At 43.2% G+C, this 20,714-nt stretch overlaps 1 protein-coding gene across 2 annotated transcripts in view; it reads right to left on the reverse strand.

Moving 5' to 3' along the window:
• The window catches only part of PTPN14 (protein tyrosine phosphatase non-receptor type 14), a 159,740-nt gene that overhangs the window by 86,453 nt on the left and 52,573 nt on the right, over nucleotides 1–20,714 (reverse strand). For both annotated transcript variants that reach the window (XM_044425499.1, XM_044425415.1), the window contains exon 2: nucleotides 7,567–7,870. In XM_044425499.1, the coding sequence (XP_044281434.1) occupies nucleotides 7,567–7,740 (174 nt within the window). In that variant the 5' untranslated portion in view covers nucleotides 7,741–7,870. The remainder of the gene's footprint in view (nucleotides 1–7,566; nucleotides 7,871–20,714) is intronic.

The raw sequence follows: 20,714 nt of genomic DNA on the forward strand, positions 1-20,714 counted from the left end.
TGAACATCAACATCTTAGGAATCAGTGAACTAAAATGGACAGGAATGGATGAATTTAATTCAGATGACCATCAGGTATACTACTGCGGGCAAGAATCCCTTAGAAGAAATGGAGTAGCCTTCATAGTCAATAAAAGAGTAGGAAAAGCAGTACTGGGATACAATCTCCAAAATGACAGAATGATCTCAGTTCGAATCCAAGGCAAACCATTCAACAGCACAGTACTCCAAGTCTATGCCCCAACCACTGGTGCTGAAGAGACTGGTTCTATGAGGGCCTACAACATCTTGAATTAACACCAAAAAATGATGTCCTTATCATCATGGAGGATTGGAATGCTAAAGTAGGAAGCCAAAAGATAACTGGAATAACAGGCAAGTTTGGCCTTGGAGTGCAAAATGAAGCAGGGCACAGGCTGGAAGAATTTTGTCAAGAGAATACGATGGTCATAGCAAACACTCTTTTCCAACAACCCAAGAGACAACTCTACACATGGACATCACCAGACGGTTAACACAGAAATCAGATTGTCCATGTGCTCTGCAGCCAAAGATGGAGAAGCGCTATACAGTCAGTAAAAACTAGACCAGGAGCTGACTGTGGCTCAGAGCATGAGCTTCTTGTTGCAAAATTTAGGTTTAAATTGAAGAAAGTGGGGAAAAGCACTAGGCCACTCAGGTATGACATAAATCATATCCCTGCTGAATATACAGTAGAGGTGACAAATAGATTTAAGGAATTAGATCTGATAGACAGAGTGCCTGAAGAACTATGGACGGAGGTTCACAACATTGTACAAGAGGTAGCAACTAACGTCATCCCAAAGAAAAAGAAATGCAAGAAAGCAAAATGGCTGCCTGGGGAAGCTTTACAAATAGCTGAGGAAAGAAGGGAAGTGAAAGGCAAGGGAGAAAAGGAAAGATACACCCAATTGAATGCAGAATTCCAGAGAATAGCTAGAAGAGATAAGAAGGCCTTCTTAAATGAACAGCACAAAGAAATAGAAGAAAACAATAGACTAGGGCGGACCAGAGATCTCTTCAAGAAAATTGGAGATATGAAGAGAACGTTTCATGCAAAGATGGGCATGATAAAGGACCAAAATGGCAGAGATCTAACAGAGGCAGAAGAGATTAAGAAGAGGTGGCAAGATTACACAGAAGAACTATACAAGAAAGACCTTAACATCCCTGATAACCATGATGGGGTGGTCACTGACCTCGAGCCAGACATCCTGGAATGTGAAGTCAAATGGGCCTTAGGAAGTCTGAGCAACAACAAAGCTAGTGGAGGTGACAGTATTCCAGCTGAACTATTCAAAATCTTAAAAGACAATGCAGTAAAAGTGCTACACTCAATATGCCAGCAAATTTGGAAAACTCAGCAGTGGCCACAGGATTGGAAAAGGTCAGTTTACATTCTGATCTCAAAGAAGGGCAATGGCAAAGAATGTTCAAACTACCACACCATTGAACTCTGCTAGCAAAGTGATGCTCAAAATCCTACAAGCTAGGCTCCAGCAGACCGAGAACTACCAGAAGTACAGGCAGGATTTTGAAGAGGCAGAGGAACTAGAGATCAAATTGTCAACGTATGCTGGATCATGGAGAAAGCTAGGGAGTTCCAGAAAAACATCTACTTCTGCTTCATTGAATATGCTGAAGCCTTTGATTGTGTGGATCACAACAAACTGCGGCAAATTCTTAAAGAGATGAGAGTACCAGACCATTTTATTTGTCTCTTGAGAAACCTATATGCAGGTCAAGAAGCAACAGTGAGAACTGGACACAGAACCACAGATTGGTTCCAAATTGAGAAAGCAGTTCGGCAAGGCTGTATTCTGTCGCCCTGCCTATTTAACATATATGCAGAGCACATCATGAGAAAGGCAGGGCTAGATGAATCACAACTTGGAATTAAGATTGCCAGAAGAAATATCAACAATCTCAGATATGCAGATGATACCACTCTAATGGCAGAAAGTGAAGAGGAACTAAAGAGCCTCTTGAAGTGGATGAAGATCACAAAAGTTGGCTTGAAACAAAATCAAGAACAATAAGATCATGGCATCCTATCACTTCCTTGCAAAGAGATGGGGAAGAAATGGAGGTAGTGGCAGATTTTATTTTCCTGGGCTCCAAGATCACCTCACACGGGAGCTGCAGCCAAGAAATTAAAAGACGCTTGCTCCTGGGGATGAAAGCTATGGCAAATCTAGACAGCATACTAAAAAGCAGAGACAGCACCTTGCTGATAAAAGTCCGTATAGTCAAGGCTATGGTTTTCCCAGTTGCAATGTATGGCTGTGAGAGTTGGACCATAAGGAAGGCTGAGCACCAAAGGATTGAGGCCTTTGGATTGTGGTGCTGGAGGAGACTCCTGTGAGTCCCTTGGTCAGCAAGGCAATCAAACCAGTCAGTCCTAGAGGAGATCAACCCTGACTGCTCTTTAGAAGGCCAGATCCTGAAGATGCAACTCAAATACTTTGGCCACCTAATGAGAAGGAAGGACTCACTGGAGAAGAGCCTGATGCTGGGAACAATAGATGGCAAAAGAAGAAGGGGATGACCGAGGATGAGGTGGCTAGATGGAGTCACTGAATCAGTTGGCGTGAGCTTGCGTGGACTCCGGGGGATGGTGGAGGACAGGAAGGCCTGGAGAAATGTTGTCCGTGGGGTCATGATGGGTCCGACACGACTTTGTGACTAACAACAACAACAACAGAAGCTCATAAGATACCGTGGGTTATCAAGCTGAACAAATCCATATTATTTCAATGTAAGCAACAAGCCAGCCTGAACTGTCACAATTCAGGCTCCCTTTTAAAGTAGGGTTCTGACAGGGCAGTGGCTGTTTTTGACTGGAATATAAGCCATACACAAAAGTAAATCAACTCCTTTCCTCCCAGAATTGGATGCACTTTCCCAAGCAGCTACAGTCCTGGAGGAAAGTGCAAAATATACAGGGGCCTGAGGACAGTCAGGCAAAAAAGAAAAATATGAGCATTTTCCCAGAAAAGGGTGATTTACTGGTTGCCACTTTCACAAGCAAAGATCATTGGTGACTTTGCTTTCCCTTGACAGGTCACCTTTTGACACCAGTCAAGAGAAAGCAGAGTAGAGGGATGAGCTCTCTGAAGCCTCTCAAAGTGAATGCCCTTGAGAGCATGTAACCGCAGGGCAATGTCCAAATGAGGGTTCCCAGTTTTGCATTTGCAGAACTGCACATCTCTGTAATCAAGCAAATTTGGCCAACTCCCACCCCCTCAAAATAGTTTTCCAACCGTTGACAGCTTATCAAATATGCCCCTTGCACATACTGAAGGGACTATCTGAGGCCTTCAAAATGGGGAACATGATCCCCCACACCTCTGCAAAATAAAATAACAAGGGAGAAAGGCCAGGCCAAGCAATCACTACAAGCGTGAACAAACAAAACAGTCCTGCTGAGATATCTGTGGGGACGACCAAAGGGGAAGGAGGGGGAGGGAAAGAAAGAGCAAGCCCGTGTGGTATAGTCATTCACTGGGTGATCTGGGGGCAGTCACTGACTTTCAGTCCAACCTACCTCACAGGGCTGTTGTTGTGAGAATAAGATTAAGAGGTAGAGGAAAATTATCTAAGCCACCTTGAGTTGCTTGGAAGGAAAAAGGATGGGATATAAATAAATAACCCACAATGAGCCCACAGTTGGTTGGGCAATAATCTACCCATTCTGGCCCAATGCCAAGGTGGGTTAGCCTGTTGTGGAAACATGTCCAGTGCCTTTTAACAGTTTTAATGTTCACCCCATGCAACTCTTGCTGAATTGGCATAGCCTGGTCATGATGATTCATTTTCGAGTAGCTACCAGTTTGTACGGCTCCACTGCACTGCATATGGGGTTGCCCTTGGAGATGATGGGGAAGCTACAGCCAATGCAAAATATGGATTGCACGCCATGCTTTTCCATACTACACTAAATGTAAAGAAAAGCACTGGCTGTCTATTCACTTCTGAGCCCCAAGTGCTGCTGCTGCTGCTGCTCTTCTGTGCATCAAGCCATTTCCAACTCCTGGCATCTGGATGAATGAAGACCATCCAAAATATCCTATCCATGACAGCCATGCTCAGCTCCTGCTAAGCCCAGGCTGTGGCTTCCTTTATGGAGTCAATCCATCTCATACTTGGTCTCCCTCTTCCTCTTCAATATTCCCTACCATGAGCATTTTCTGCAGGCAGTTTTGCCTTGATGCACAGCCTCAGTTTTGTCATTTTTGTCTAGAGAAAGTTCTAGCTTGATTTTAACTAGGACCCACTTCAGTCCAGGGTATTCACAAAGCTCTCCTCCAGCTGCTGTTACAAATCTGAAATGCTGGGGACTGCAATGTATGGAGAAGAACCTCTTTCTGTATTAGGCTGCCCATGTTTCAAGATCTCCTGCAGAACCTCTTGTCCAGCTGCCATCCTTGCCAACGTGACAATGAAAGACTGAGATTTTTAAGGAATGGTTCTCTTCAAAGAGGTGATTCTGGTGCCTAAACTGAATTTTTTTCAGTGCTGGGATAAGACATGTTCATTGCCTTGGCACAATAATTTCAGAAACCCTTGCTGCATGTTTTTAGTTCCTCTCAATTTATGGTTAATGCTAGGGTTACGCATCTATAGAATCTATTATCCATGTTTGCTTTTTTACTGTCCTGGAAAGTACTGGATTAAGCGTGCTACACAAATGTTTTAGGTATAAAAATAAAATATAAACAAACAGAAGAGTATCTCTAGGCTACAAATTAAGATCCAGGCCAGATGGAAAACCTGACACCATCTCATCCTTCTCGAGGTTTTGTACAGTTGGTAGCCGTCCAAATTCCAAAGAACACCCACCCAACTCTAGAAACAAACAGAAAACCCGTTGAAAGCAGCATCTCCTGGGGGTAATCCCGAGGCCATGAATGGTGTGCAGCGCTGAGGCAAGAGTGCAGAGATGACAAGAAAGCTTTCACTTCCCCAGCTTCAGCTTACTGAACAGTCTGCCTGGTACACTGGGGGGGAACGTGCCCTCATTTTAACTTGAGCACCCACAGCTAGGCTTTATTCTTGGCTTAAAGCTCATCCTGCCAGTGAGTAACCTTCAGGCAGATCGTTTGAAATTTTGGAAGGAGAAAAAGTGGGAAATCACCAAACAAGCAGCGGAGAGGAGGAAGGAGCAGGCCCAGGAAGAAGGAAGAGGAAAAAGGGGGCATGGCCAGGTGAAAAAAACCTCAGCTGAGACCTCTAGAAGGTGACATTAAGCCCATAAACCTGATGCTCTGCATCTCTGATTCATCTCCAGCCATTCTATGCATGCTTGCCCAGGAATAAATCCCAATGAAATCTGCAGTATTTACAACTAAATTATAGATTTATTATGCACTATTACATTTGCTACCTTTTCCCTGCAAAAAACCTAAGGCAACTTACATAATTGTCTCCCTCTCCATTTGTCCTCACAACAACCCTTCGAGGTAGGATAGGTTGTCAGTGAATGGCCCAAAGTCACCACATGAGCTTCATGGCCAAGTGGCCATGAGGATCTGAATCTCTCAAGATACAGTCCAAAATACTAGCCACTGTGTCATAGGCTGAGCACCTTACGTTGTCATTTGTGGCACAGTAGTGTTACCGGAACCCCTCCGTGGGCTTTACCATCTGCCAGCCCTCTGTCCCTCCCTGGTTTAGCACCTTCACCAGCTTGTCTTCTCATCTTGTTAGCATTCTCTCCTGGCTGACACTGGGGCTGGGTGTTGGTTCACTGGCCTGCTGAGATTTAGACTAACGGTGACTTTTCCCCTCTGCAGGGTTAGGGGAACAGGTGATGCTGTGGAGGTGCAACAGGTGCCTGGCTGTGACACTGGACTGGAAGAGGGCTGACGCTCAGTCCAGGCAAGACTGAGATGCTAATAGTGAGTGGTTCCTCCAAGCAGATGGAGGGAACGCAACCTGTCCTGGTTAGGGTTACACTTCCCTTGAAGGAGTGTTATAAGTAGATATACACATAAATGTCCTGAATCTGCATTACTTTCAATATTTAATTAAAATAATGAAGAAATAACAACACATTTAATAACTGCAGTAAGATTAATTATAGCTAAGAATTGGAAAATAAAATATGATTTTACCAGTTGTCTGATTGGTATAGAGAAGTTTGGAATACTGCTATTAATGACAAATTAACATGTGATATCACAGTGAGAAAGGGGCATATAAAGAAAAACAAGTTCAATGATATTTCGGGCGTATTTACTGAGAATGTCTTAAAAAGGGGGAAAGCATCACCTGATGGCACACCTATGTCCCTATCTGGACAGAGGAAGGCTGCTATTAGTGATCTGTCTTTTGGCAATCTCTAAGCTAGATTGCTGCAGTGCCCTCTATGTGGGGCTGCCTTTGAAGACTGTTTGGAAGCTTCAGCTTGTGCAAAATGTTGCAACCAGACTAATAGCAGGGATCAGATGATTTGATCACGTAACACCAATTCTGGCTCACTTGCACCAGCTGTTTATATGCTTCAAAGCACAATTCAAGGTGCTAGTTTTATCCTACACAGTTTGGGACCACAATAGCTGTTGATTCTCTTTATCTACCTGGACATTAAGATCAAGTTCTGAGGCCTACCTTCACCTTTAACAGCTAGCAGGCCCAAATGGAGGCAACAAGAAGGGCCTTTGCAGCGGTGGCCCCTCAGTTCTGGAATGAACTCCTCACAGAGGCCTCCCTGATACCAAGTTTACTATCTTTTCTGTGCCAAATAATGAACACAGAGCATTAAAGCCGTCCACTGGGGCCTGTTAGCTGTTAAACAGGTGTTACATTTTATTAAGATTTATTTTAAACTTGGTTTTAAATTTTGTATTGTAAACTTTGTATGATGTTTTAGTATGTTTTTAACATGGTGTATTTCTGTTGTATTTTAATGTGTTGTAATGAACCACTAAGAGAGTTTTGCCTATTGGATGGTATAGAAAAGAATGAATGAATGAATGAATGAATGAAAGAAAGAAAGGTCATGCTGAAATGCCAAGAAACTTCAGTGGAAGCTTGGATGAACCCTTCAAATCATGCCAAAAAAGGCAAGTTTATAGGATTTGCCCTTTTGTTCCAGGATTTGTTTTGGAAAATTGACTTTTTTTCCTATCTTTGCTTCCATGGCATACAGGAACATTCGACAAATCCAGCTGCCTTGAATTTCAAAAGTAAGAGTCTTAAACATGCTTGCTGCCATGCCTGGCTGTGGAAACCTTAGCTGCCTGATCAAATAGTAAAGCAGCATTTGCTTATGGAGAAAGAGAATACGAAGTTTCCTTTCAGGTCACCGAGCGTTTGACCCAGCAGGAAATGACAGTGAATCGCAATCCAAGCTGTGGGTACTGGACTGCCCCTGCCTTTTATGTAAGCAGGATACGCTTGCCAAAGTTCCATTCAGTGATAAGACCGGGCCAGTTCCAAGAATAACATGACACTAATAAACAGATTCCAAATGACATGCAGATCAAACTAAAAAATAAGCCAAATTGCCAGCAACAGATGGCTTTTCTTGGGTGACCCTCACCTCTCGCAGTTCCAGCCTCTGAGCCACGGCCTCCAGGCACTCTTGCCCCGTGCTCTCCACGGAAAGGGTGCACTCGATCACATTGTTGTCCAACAAGCGAATCCGGGTCATGAAACAGTTCTTGCTGCGGACATTGTAGCGCCGGGTCCTTCGCAGTTTCAGCCCGAAAGGCATGGCGGCTGGGAAGGTCTCCCTCCTGCTTACACTTTATGTCTGTTCAGCCAGGGAGTTCGGAACGTTGCTCTTCTCCTCCTCCAGGTTTGGGAATGGTTGCCCATGCCAAGGGCAGGTCCCAAAGCAATTCCTGAAAAACATCCATGCAGAGTATGGTTCATTTCCATGGAAATAGCTCAGGCAGGATTTTTCCCCTCAATGCAAATGTCACTCGCAAGCCCAGTTTCCCATCCAAAAGCACTTCCCATCCAAACGAAATTAAATTTGCCACAAGCCAGAAATTACTATCTGATTTGAAGAACCACTATTTGCATGTAAGTCCCACTCGGCCTCTGTGCAAGCATTCGGCACGATTCTGTTTGGTCTCAGGGCCTGCTTTTAGCTCGTCTTCAGTCCCTGGCTGGGGCAAGGAAGAATACAGCTAAGGCAGATGTCTAGGCGCTGAAAGCAAGATTAAAAAGACGGCACAGACCTAATACCAGCGGCTCCCTAACTTAGAAATAAAAAGGAAAGAGACCTCTTCCCTTGTCCTGACCAAATTCCAACTTTCCTCCTCTGGTACATGTTAACTCTGGTTTGGTGTTCGGGCACAGGCCCAGTGAGCATCATGCCAGCATAAACCAACACTTGTGCAACATTAGCAACACTTGCAAGTGCAACGGGTTTCCCAGGCTATTGCACAAACAGTGGCTTATCCACTGGGTCACTCCTGCATCCTACCTATTTTCCTCATAAATTCCTTAATGCAGGAATAGCATTAAGCATGCTTAACATTAAATCATTATTAATGCTGACAAGAGAAGGAATTCACCCTTGAGCAGGGAAGAAAAAGTATGCCTCACCCAGGACAGTCCTCACTTCCAACTATTCCTTACAGAAAGTCAAAGTGTTTTCTCATATTCAGAGAAGAATCCACACACTAAGAATTGGTTTATAAATAGGGCACAATCCTAGGCATGTTTGGACAGAAAAAGTTCTACAATTCCCAGCCACTGGGAGTTGTAGGATGGTCTTCTGTCATTACAGGCTTATAGGACACAAAACCTGTATTCTCATGTTCGCAAATGCTGTATTTCATTTCCCCAAATCATGTTCCGGATGGAAATGGGGTTAAGCAACTCCTAACTATCCATTCCAAATCACTCTTTCCAAAGTTCCTTTATAGACAGAAACCTAAAGGTAGGTTTTTCTTAATGTAATATTTGTTTGAACCAAAGGTTCAAATATATACAAAGGTTTAGGGCTGCAATCCTATGCACACTCTCCTGGTAGTCAACCCAAATGCTGTCAGTCTTACTTCTGAGTGTATCTGGATAGGATTCCACTGGTAGTCTTAGGAAAAAAACCCTTCATCTCACTTATCTACAGCATCTTTCCTTATCCACCCTTCCCTTCCTTTTGCATTGAAATTCCTTGGTGCTTTCTCTTTTCAATGCTCTTAGGTGGCTTTTTATCTCTAACTCTGATACCACTGTAAACACAAACTTGCAAGTTACTAAATTTTATCTAAGCCACCTTAGGTTCCTGGAAAGAGAAAAAAGGTGGGATATAAGTGTAATAAAGAATAACTTCTAGTGCCTAGTGCCTGTATTATCTCATATCTCTAATTCTAAAATGGCTAGAAACTTGTTTTTATTATTATATTAATGATGAAAGCTGGGAATCTGGACCAGCCAATGTGCCTGGGGCTTCAAGGTGGCATCACTAGAATGCAGGAGAAACCTGGCCAGCCAGACAATATGGCAACCTTATCCATTTCTGCAATCTAACCAAGAAAACAGCATAATTGCAAGAAAAATGGAAGGAAACTAGACAAAGGTCTCCAGGGGTAGCACTAAGCTGTGCCTGACCTTTGCTTTGTAAATTACAGTTTTGCGAAAGGACTAATCTAACCTTATTGTCAGATTAAAATACATTTCCTTTCACTGAAGCAGTCACTCCCCTAGACTAAATCAACTCTTTATACGTCACTATTGTTTATTCTTTTGTAGTTCAGAACTTGCAGGAAAAGGGAAAAAAGAACAGTCTAACTGACAACAGCAGCATGCAAAAAGCTTTGCAGGAGAGAGAATAATGTAGAAAAATGTGTCCAGCACAGAAGTGCTGGACACAAGACAGGCATATTTTGTTCTCATTTTTCACACAGTTTTACAAATCTTTAAACATCTGAAAACAGGTTCTTTCCCCCATGGTGCCCTTATGGAGTAAAATCCATGTAGTTTGTTTCTTAGACACACAAAGAAACCAAAAACAAAGTTGAGAGATATCCAGCCTGTGGGTTGACTTTAGTTTTTACTAGAACTCCCATGATCCGCAGACCAGCTATTAGTGTGAAACTGTGGGAGGAGAGAAGCTAGATGCAAAATGCTGGTTACAATTATTGTCTACAACACATATGCCATAGACTGGGACTGGGGCAGCCCGAGGTATTTTGCTACCTGAGACAAAGGACAAGAGGGAACCCACTCCATTCCATGTATGAAAAGGTCAACTGGATTGATAGTTGAACCTTTCTCCAACACAGACAATGGGCCATCATGTTTCACAACACCTGAAGGCAACAAGCCATGCAGGTCCAGCTCTCCCCTCCAACAACTTGCCACCACCTTCCAGCATCTGCCACTTGAGGCAATCACCCCATTTCAGGTAACGGTAAGGCTGACTTTGGACCTCTACAGATAAAGCTACATCAAAATTACAACAGATCACAGATTCCAAATCAGTTGTAGACTTGGCCAGCAGAGACCTCATCAAAGGTGACTTCATTATGGCACTAAAAGGCAAACTTTAATTTTGTAGGCTCTAGTTTGTTTTGTTGATGCTGTATTACTAAATCCCCAGAACCACCAACTGGAGCCTGGTACAAAAGGCACACCTTTAGGATTAAAGAACTCTACACTCAGAGAATCAGAACTGAATAAAGTTCTACAGGAGAACCCACTCCAGAGTACAGTGTCAGTTCCACGGTTCTTGGACAAGGTATCCCCCAGTGGGCATTCTCCTTCCATTAGTCTACACTGTCACCAGCAGCTACTGCTCCTCAGCCAATTTCTCATCATTGCTACCACTTGCCAGTGAGAACGTAGGATGTGGAATCTCCTCCTGCTTTATACCGCCACCACTGCCTGGGTCCCAGCAAAAGGCAGGAGAATGAGCAACCTCCAAGGGCAAAGGGGAGGAGCAATAGCTGCTGGTGGGATCTTGCTGGTAGGCCATTGCTGGGTTGCGGGCAATCAGCAGGTACTAACCACACCTACTCTAGATGCTGGATTTCAGAGTACCCCAAAGGTTCTTCTTTCCAACAGCTTAATTTAGGGGTGGGACCTTTGTTGGAAGTCAGAAAACCCTTGTTGATCAATGGCAATTAACTCAGTTACCTATTAGTAAATCCCTTTCTGCCTCATGCCCACCCCTCTTTAGAATTTTTAGGAGCCAAAAATACATTTTTATATAAAGGTTTCTTTTAAAAAAAACCCGTATGACTTCATTTTAAATAGTATCGCCCAAATGCTTCATGCATCTGTTCACAGTGAAGACATGAGGTGCTATTAAAAATAGCATGAGAAAAATCTGTGAGAAACAAACCGTGCTTGTAAGGGATAGCAATCAATACTGATTTTGGTCAACAAGGATTAAAATCCTATGCATTTCTACTCTGAGCCAAGCTTCAGCAAATTCATGGGTTTGTTGAACTGTAGGGCTGTAGTGGTTATACTGGCTTGGAGGAATTGCAAAATAATACAAGAAATAAGATACTGAGTTTTTGCAAATATTTGACAAAATAAAGATATCCCACACATAAAATGAATAATCCAAGGTAAAGTCTTCATCTAGGATTTATCAACCATTCACCAGAAACTTGGCTTCATCTGAGATGTGCCTTTAGGAATAAGTATTCCCAAATAAGTAATAATGTTGGATCACCATCAAATTGCCAATTAACTAAGATGCATAATGCACCATTATAAGCAAGCCTTGAGAACCTTCACACCAGAAGAGACCACTGGAATCATCTACCTCCTGCTTTAAGCAAGCTACAGGGCTTGTCACATTCTAACTCAGGGAACACGGCTGCATTAAACTCGTAAACCAAATCTGGCCTTGTTTGAACTAAGCACAGTTTAAGCAAACCAGAGTCTCCCATGCTCAGACATAAAGGGGAACCCTGCTTAAGTATAGGTTAAAAGCAATCTTTTTTGCAACACAACTAATTTGTACACCACTCATTAGTTGTTACACAGTAGTTACACAGAAGCAAATCTCACTAAATCCAGCAATGTTTTCTTCAATGTAAAAGTGCGCTAAGACTGGGACTTTGGTAACAACTTCCACTGCTTTCAAGAGGCCTTTGGGATAACAAAGTTCCTATCAGAAGATCTAAATATTAAATGAAAGAAGAGCTTCTTTCATGTTACAAGTTTCAGGTAATTTAGAGTATCACACAAGTGAAGCTCATACATATTTTAATGTATTTTTGCCTGAAGTTTTTGAAACTACATTTTTAAACAGCCTCTGGATTTCTTCCAGCATTCCATATATTACAGAACTGCAGCACACCTATCAGAACTATGCAATTCAGGGCTGGGCACAAATAAAGGGATAATTAGCACAACTTGCTTGATGAGGTGCAAGCCTGCACTTTTAGGTAAGGGCATTAAAGACGTGCCAAATACCAGAGACAGGTCTCATCTAGAAAGATTCACCTACCTACCTGCTGTTGTGTTAAAAGGAAACATCTTTTCAACTAACTAGCTGTAAACAAAGGAACCTTTATCAAATGGCTAGTTTCAAGTAAATTTAAATCACAAGATGACATTTGAAACTTCTATCACAAATCTACACACAAACACACAGCCAAAGGCTGCACACACCATTCCAGGGCAGCTGGAGGTTCACCTGTTCCAGCAAGGCTTATTGGTTACTGGGGAATACCAACTGGTGATAAGAGGGGTAAAGAATGAGATTCTAATAAGCGTGCCCCAGATAACTATTAAGATGGCACCCTGGCTTGTGAGTCATCCAGGAAAATTAAAAAGCAACATAGAGACTGAAGATCACTTCATATTTTATTCAGCATTCAGTTTTGCTGCTCCCTGACTGTAGGAAAAGAGATGGGCTTCTTTAAATACCCACTTACCTAGTAGAGCTGATTGGGAGACACCTGTATGGTGACTAAAGGTATGTATCTGTCTCAGTGTGAAGTGGTCATTACCCACAGTTCTACTTGTTGTCCAGGATGCACCATTGGATCATGTCTCAGAGCATGCCTGCAGCACAAACCTAAACTGGTTTGGCTTAGGACAGCCTGATTTCTGATGATGTCCAATTGCCTTGTTGGCTAGGGATGATAGAAGGTGTATTCCAACATTTGTATAGTGTACACCAGCTAGATCTGCCCATAAATAAATATGAATCACAACAGTACCATTAATACTTTCCTTGCTTTATTTTTCCCTGAAAGATTAAGAGAAAGGAAGAAAGGTCAAAGTGGAAGTAGGTCAAAAAGAGAAGTTTAAAAGCAGGAAAGGGATTGAAGAACCAGAAGGAAAATGCAGAGTAGATAACAATCAATGTTAATGGTATCCTAGCAATCCTGAAGTTCAATTTAAAAGCTCAAGGCTTTTGGATGCAGATAACTATAGCTAACAACTGTGTTATGAACAAACCTTCAATGATCTTGTCTGGCTACTTTCCAGTACACTAACACACTTGAACCATGCTGTGCTTATCTATTCAGAAGGCAATCTCAGAATCTGGGCTGCTCTGGTGAACAGAAGCAGAGCCGCCACCACCATATTTGCAGGATTGGTCCCAGGCCCTCCGGAGCTCTCAGTTTACTGATAAGCACCCAGTTGGAGTCCTGGAGAAAGAGCTATATACAAGCAAGCTCTTCCCTCCAGCACTGGCCTCAGGAATGCATGTCCTCCTGTTTGCTGTAGTGCCTGCATCATGCCTCACCTTTCCTGCTGCTGGTTCCTACTGTGTCTCCTGCCTTGCCATGTTGCCTCAGCAGCAGAGGTTCCCCCGTTTGCTGCTGTCCCTGCCTCTTGCTTGACTTGTCCTGCTCCTGCTCCTGGCTCCTTCCTATTCATGTTGCCTTGCTGTTGTCTCCGCCTCTTGCCTGACCATTGCTGCATCTGCTTCCTGTTGTCACCTGTATCTTGCCATGCTGTGTAGGTGTCTCCTGTTATTCCATCCACCTCTGTTTGTCCTCCTGGTTCTCAACGCTTGGCTTGTTCCTGACCATGTCCTTCTTCTGCCATCATGCATTTTTCTGGTTCCTGACTTCAGCCTGCACCATGACTATGATTTGGACTTTACATTAAACTCTGCTTTTGGACACTCTCTCTCTCTTGAAGTTCTGTTACCCTGGCCCCAGTGCCTCTGTTGCTCTTGTCTTGTCTCTGGCTGCCCATGTCCCAGCCATGGACCCTGACATAGTCCCACTAAGTTAAATAGGACTTGTTGACAGCTAAATACATAAAATAACCTTCACCGACCTTTCCTTCCACATATTATTTAGACTTCATTTCCCATCAGCTTCAGCCAGCTTGCCCTATAGCCAGGAATGCCAGGAGTTGTAGTTCAAAGCCTCTGAAGGGTACCAGGTTGGGGAAAGCTGGTATGTAAGGCAACAGTCTTAGGCACAAGATAGAGAAACAAAAGGACATAGCACTGAATAGCTCGCCATCTTTATGGCTTAAGGATGACTCCCCAACAGAACATTCAGCTTCTCCATCTCACAGAAGTCTTAGGCTACAAAATCAGATGGAGGCCCTTTTATAGGATGGGCCAAACACACCATAGGCTTGACAAAGCTTGAATTGGCTTTAGCTCCCTGCTGAGACAATATCTTCCTATTTCTTTAGTTTAAAAAAATGCAGCCTGTAGGGCGCACTTGGAGCTGTCCAAGGTCCTACGTTCTTATTGCCTTCTTCTGACTGCTATCAGATGCTACCAGCTTCCTGCAGATGGAAATAAAAGGACACCAATCAGTGAAAGGTATGTGTATGTATTCTATAAGTAATCCGGTATTTTGAAGAGAGAGGCCTTATTTCTACTTCCTTCATGCCGCTTCAAAGAATGTAACTTTTCTTTCTTTAGAATAGGCCCCTCTTTCTATGACTAGAACACAAACAGTGTAAAGCACATGGAAAGCAATAATTAAAATCTTTTCTAAACAACTTTGCTTGCATGCCTGTATGGAATGACATTCTTAGTTTTAATTCACAGTAAGCCTTGATATAAATCACACAGCTAACCGCTCATGAATAAGTGTTCTTGTTTCAAAGGCAACCCAGAATACCACCTCCTCTGAGAAACAAAGCAACAGTTCAGAAGTGAGCTAAAGGCCTTGTCTACCCCCACCCCCACCCTTTCTAGTATTATAGCATTGTTTTTCAATGCACAATGTGTGGCCTTAACTAGTCTGATAAAACCTGTACACTTACAAGCAAGATTTACTGCTGGAATAAAAAGGGCAAGGGGTACTTTCTTTGAAATGGCTGTTTGCTTAGCACGGCTCCTGTGAACTGCAATGCTTTAGAAGGGCTTCAACAATACTCTATATTTCAGCTTTATGTTGCTATGCTAATAATCTTTCAAAATAAGATAAATGCTAACAGATAGAAGTGGCATAAAGTCAAGTGTGGTGCTTAGAGTGTTGGACTGGGGCTTGGGAGATCCAGGTTCTAGTCCTCACTCAGCTGTTAAACTAACTGGGAACCTTTGGGTCAGTCAAAGACTCTCAGTCTAACCTACCTCATAGGGTGGTTGTTGTGAAGATCAATGAAGAGCAGGAACATGCAAGGATCTGTTTTTTGTTGAACATTGGTCAGATTTCCTGGTTTCAGCTTCCCAGACTGCGGTGTGCTTTGCAGAGGCCCAGAGTCCTGGTAAGCTCACCTGGCGTTTGCATGGCACTCACCAGAAATCAGGCAGGGCCATTCTTCCGTGCCGGCCCCTGTCAGCAGCAGCAGCAAGCAGGGAAGAAGGATGGTCACTGGGAATGGTGGCGGATGTGCCTGCCCATAGCTCCCCTCTCTCGCATCCCGCAGCCACTTCTCACAGGGAAGGTTGCCAGTAGCACAACTGGGCGACTACAAGGATTCTCAGATTTCCTCTTGGCTCAGCTCACTTTGCAGAAGCAGGCTGAGTGCAAGGGCTGGATCCACAGCACCCATGTCTGTGGATTCTGAAGAGACGGATTCTGAAAGGGTTTGTCCCAACCCTAATGCAGAGCAGGAAAACCCTGTAAGCTGCCTTTGGTTCCTTGCCTTTTTGCCTTTGCAAAAAGAAGAAAGACAGGGTGCAAATGTAGTAATAATAAATGGAACAGTTGGACAAAACCCAGCAATTATTCAGGAGGACAAGCCCCGGCTACTTCCAAAGTTCTAAATGTTTGCATTGAAAAGGGTATCTCTTAGGTGACCATATTTATCTGGACCAAAGCAACAAAAATCTGTACAAGGAAACAACTTTGTACAAAAAAATCCTTGAACTGGAGATATCACTCAAGTAGGAGGAAAATCTCAATTTCTAGGAACCAATAACACAACTGGCCCAGTTGTCCCAAGAAGGAGAAGGTCTGATTTCAACAGCAGACCAAGTTCACCAAGAAAATGTTACACACACAAACAAGCACAGTCATCTACATGCTTAGCTTGTTGAAGTTTAAAAGCCCAAGACTGGTGCACTGCCTTACTGGGATGAGTACCAGAACATGCAAGAAATATGAGTAACTTACTGTAGGGGTTTAAGGCATTTCATCAGGTAGTTCTGAAGGACAGGCTGAGGCTCAAAGACTCCTCCTTGGCACCAGAGCAGCACAGGCAAGCAGTGGGCCAAATGGAATCCATTTGTGAGCCAGGTTCCTTTATTTACATCCCCTCTTTCCATTAAAAACTGAAGGTGGCACAATTAGTTCTGCATATTTCACCTTCACAATGTTGCAATAGGCTAATCGGCAAGACAGGGGACCAGGATCACCCGGTGAACTTCATGGACACCCCAGTTTTAGACTAATGCTGGAACACCAACCACACTGGCTCTCATTGGCCATCTATTCTATTCTATAAATAAATATGAATGGGTTTTGCAGCCGTGCTTTCAAAAATCAAATATCCATTTGCCCACTTCAAAGAGCAGCTATAAGAGGTTGTGCTTATTCCCTCCCAGTATTGTAATAAAAGGCCTGAAGTAAAAAAAAAAAAAAAAAAAAAAAAAGATAGACGATCTATGAAGACTTATTGCAAAGCAAAATCTAATTCTCACTCATTTTAACATAAGCTAAGTTAGTCATGATTTGACTATGTGCACACTAAGGTCTAACTTCTTGATTCCAAGAAGTATATTTAGTTACCACAAGCTATTCTGCACATGTCGTACAGCAACAACAACACTTTTCAGTGATTATTTGGGAAATGCTTATCTTTAAATATTTCTCTGGCACTTCCATCATTATTTGCGTTGACCGGCAGCAGTTATTCTCAATCAATCATAACCACAAAAGGAGTTGAATTGAGGTTCATTAAATGAAAATCTTGAGGACCCCCCCGGATCAAAAGACAAGGTAAAAAATCAGTGAGGAAATTGAACAAAAGAAATAGAAGGTACAAAGGAAACTACGGCATTGTTTGGATGCAACAGTAAGCTATGGTTTGATATTATGAGGATGAACACAGATGAGTCCCAGGTATACATATTCTTCAGCTCCCTTCCCATCCTCCAGCATAAGCAAGTGAAAACTGGAAACTTTTATTTCATTTTTCAATTAACCACAGTTTAGCATTACAACCAAACAATAAACTCTGGTGAATACCAACTCTTGTTTACTATTAAAAGAATCTAGCTTCATAAATCTTGGTTTTAAATTGGGTTATTTAAGTAAAGCCACAGTTAAGGTGAACCACCGTTTGCATAGATTCAGACACAATTAGACATTACTGTTAGTGAAAAACATCTGAACAGGCATTTTCTTTTCCAGATATTTAAATCATGGAGGGCCAGTTCACTATCTGTACACCATTCTGATCTTGCCGTTTCTGCCAGCTTGCTGACCTATGTGGATTTATTTTAGCCATTCAACATGTGGCATTGTGGTATATTGTCCACAAGCTACATTTTGTTAAACCTCTTCTTTTCTCCACCTATATTGAAACATCTAACAAGCAGTTGTTTCATATTATCCTTTCCTTCTTTTAAACTGCACAAGAGAGAATTGTTTGTCCGTCTAAAATTAGATATCCATGGATACATGTAATATTTTTCTCTGCTTAAGTCTGACAGTTTAAACTGATATAGAAAAGTACAGCTCATTATGGGAAGTGAGCTTGTGCTTTTGATTTATTGAAGAACTGTATATAATATTGGACTATTTTCATTTGGGGAAAAACTTACAAATATGAAGTTTGGAGGTTTATAAATGACTTACTCATATATATTTTTTGTTAAAAACTGTACTTTTTAAGGAAAGAGATAATTTTCTAGATTTTGGAACATTTTTCTTTAATTGCATATACAAATAAGGTTTTGGGTCCTTCAAGTTGTAAGCACTAAAATATTATAGGAATTATGGTGGCGGCAGTTGCAGTGGAACCTATTATATTCCACTTTAATCACCTAAAGTATTCTACAACAAGATCAAGGGCATCTAAGTTACAAACTATTCAGACTGGGATATGTGACTGCAGTATAAATATGGCTTCAATTTACTTTTTGCTCCCCAGTTCCCACCCAAACTGTGAAAACAGACACTGATGTATAAAACAGTCTATATGAATGGCAGATCTAAAGTGTCACATAACTGGCAGATATAACATGCATGGGCAAACATGTGGCATCCCCCGGAAAGCCCCCAAAGCTATTCAAGTATCTGAAGAAGTAGGAGAACTCCCACATTGCAGCCTCCTATCCCACATGTGGTTTTCCTTCCTCTGCGACAGAGCTCACCCTTCTATTATGAGTAAATGTCACATCCTGAGTTTCAGCTCTTGGATGTAAAAAAGTCCCTTTTCAGGCTTTGCTACAAATCAGAGTGCCTGGAATAGGAATGAAACAAAGTCCACCAGTATAAAAGAAGGCTAAAGCATTTTGTGGTATACCTCCTCGCCCCAATTTTGAGGGAGAAATGTACAGGTTTTTTACTTTACTAGTAATAATATGTTACCTACGTTGCCATTTTCAATCTCCCGTGCCATATTACTGAGTCCCTCATTAAGAGGAAAGAAACGTAATAGCCCTGTTCAGGCATTATGTCCAAACAGGGCATAGAAATGCATTTAAGAGCTCTGACCTCCGCAACTTCTCCTGCTCCTGACATTCCTGTTCACCTGAAAGTGGGTAGATCTCTTTGTGGGTCAGGGATCTGCTGTGTCAGGGTCGCAGACCTGCGGGAGAGCCCTGTGTCCACTGAGGCACATGTAAGGAGAAGGCCCCTCTTAATGTAGGGAGACCATGGACTGAAAGGTTGGGGCCAGTCAACACAGGGGCATCAGGGTACAGCCAGCACACACAATCCATGCCTCCAACATGTGCTATATACACATTTGGGTATGACACCCAAGCAGGGCTGCACAACTGTCTGCTACAGCAACCAGGTGTCATCAACTGCCATATGCCGCTCATTTCCATTAAAATACATGAAAGTAACCCGATAGGTTTGATGTCCCTGCCCTCAAGTGCATGTAGCTTGGGGGCACTTTCGATTCAGCCCCAAACCTGAAAGCACAGGTCTGTGTAGTGGCTAAGGGCACATTTGCACATGTGGGCACCTGCTCCTAGAGATGTCTTTTTGGACCACGGTCACACAAGCCCAGCATTACAGCCTGCCCTGGGCTAATGTGATGCACTCCATGTGGGGCTGCCTTCAAAAATGGTTCTGAAAGTTCAGCTGGTCCAGGATGCTGTGGCCCATTTCAGGGAGGATGCTAAGTCTCTTGTTGCAACAGCCTTGTTGACTACCAGTCTGTTTCTGGCCAGAATTCAAAGTCCTTTCCAGGCCGGGCAACTGGAAAGACTGCCTTCTTCCATACAAAGCTGCTTGTTTCTTAAAATCTTCTGCAATACCTTTGTAGGCACATTTGGTGTTGACCCAGGAGAAGCCCTTTTTTTATGATTGCTCCTCGGTAGAATTCCCTTCCGAAGGAAGCTAGGTATGCCCCTTTCTGCTTCCTTCTGCTGAATGGAAAACAATTACCGTATTTTTTGCTCGGTAAGACACGCTTTTTTCCCCCTCAAAAGGGGAAATGTCTGTGCGTCTTATAGAGCAAATGTGTGTGTACCCAATGCCCAGGACACTGCCGGCCGCCTGCACCACATGGCACCACCTGGCCGGCACGCGCTTGGCACACCCTGCTCCGCTCCCCACCCTCCGGCACAGGTGAGAGCTGTGCCACTCAGGGGGAGGCGTGCGGAGGAGGAGGAGCCGCGGTTTTTAACCCGCCGGCCGCACGGAGAGACGGACTGCTCACCCCCACCGCCTGGGAAGACCTGCCGCCGCCGCTGCACCGCCCAGAAGACCACCGCCGGCACACTGCCAGCCCCACATGGCACCACCTGGCTGGCACGCGCTCGGTGCACCCTGCTCCGCCCCCCTCCTCCAGCGCAGGTGAGAGCTGTTAATCACAGGTCAGTGTGTGTTTTCAAATGGCAACCTGTCTTTTAATGAAGCCCATGGGGAAGTGATGGGGAATGTGCCTGTGATTATCAGGAAGCTTTCCATGGATCAGTTATCTATTAGTTGATCAGACACATTTTTTTTAGGATCAGTGGATGTTTGAACAGCATTACCTTCGTGTATGAAGTTTATTCTTCAAAGGCTACTTAGTCCGCTGTGTGTTTGATTTACCGTACAATATCTCATTTTTTGTCAGAAGTTTTTTTCTATTATTTACTAGTAGGGCAGCGTGGACATTACTGGCTTTTTTAGATTTGTTATTGAATTGTCTGCAGCAGCTCTTGTATAACTGGTGTAG

The sequence above is a fragment of the Varanus komodoensis genome, unplaced genomic scaffold (genome assembly GCF_004798865.1).
Source record: "Varanus komodoensis strain SLA01 unplaced genomic scaffold, ASM479886v1 scaffold1, whole genome shotgun sequence".
Classification (NCBI taxonomy): domain Eukaryota; kingdom Metazoa; phylum Chordata; class Lepidosauria; order Squamata; family Varanidae; genus Varanus; species Varanus komodoensis.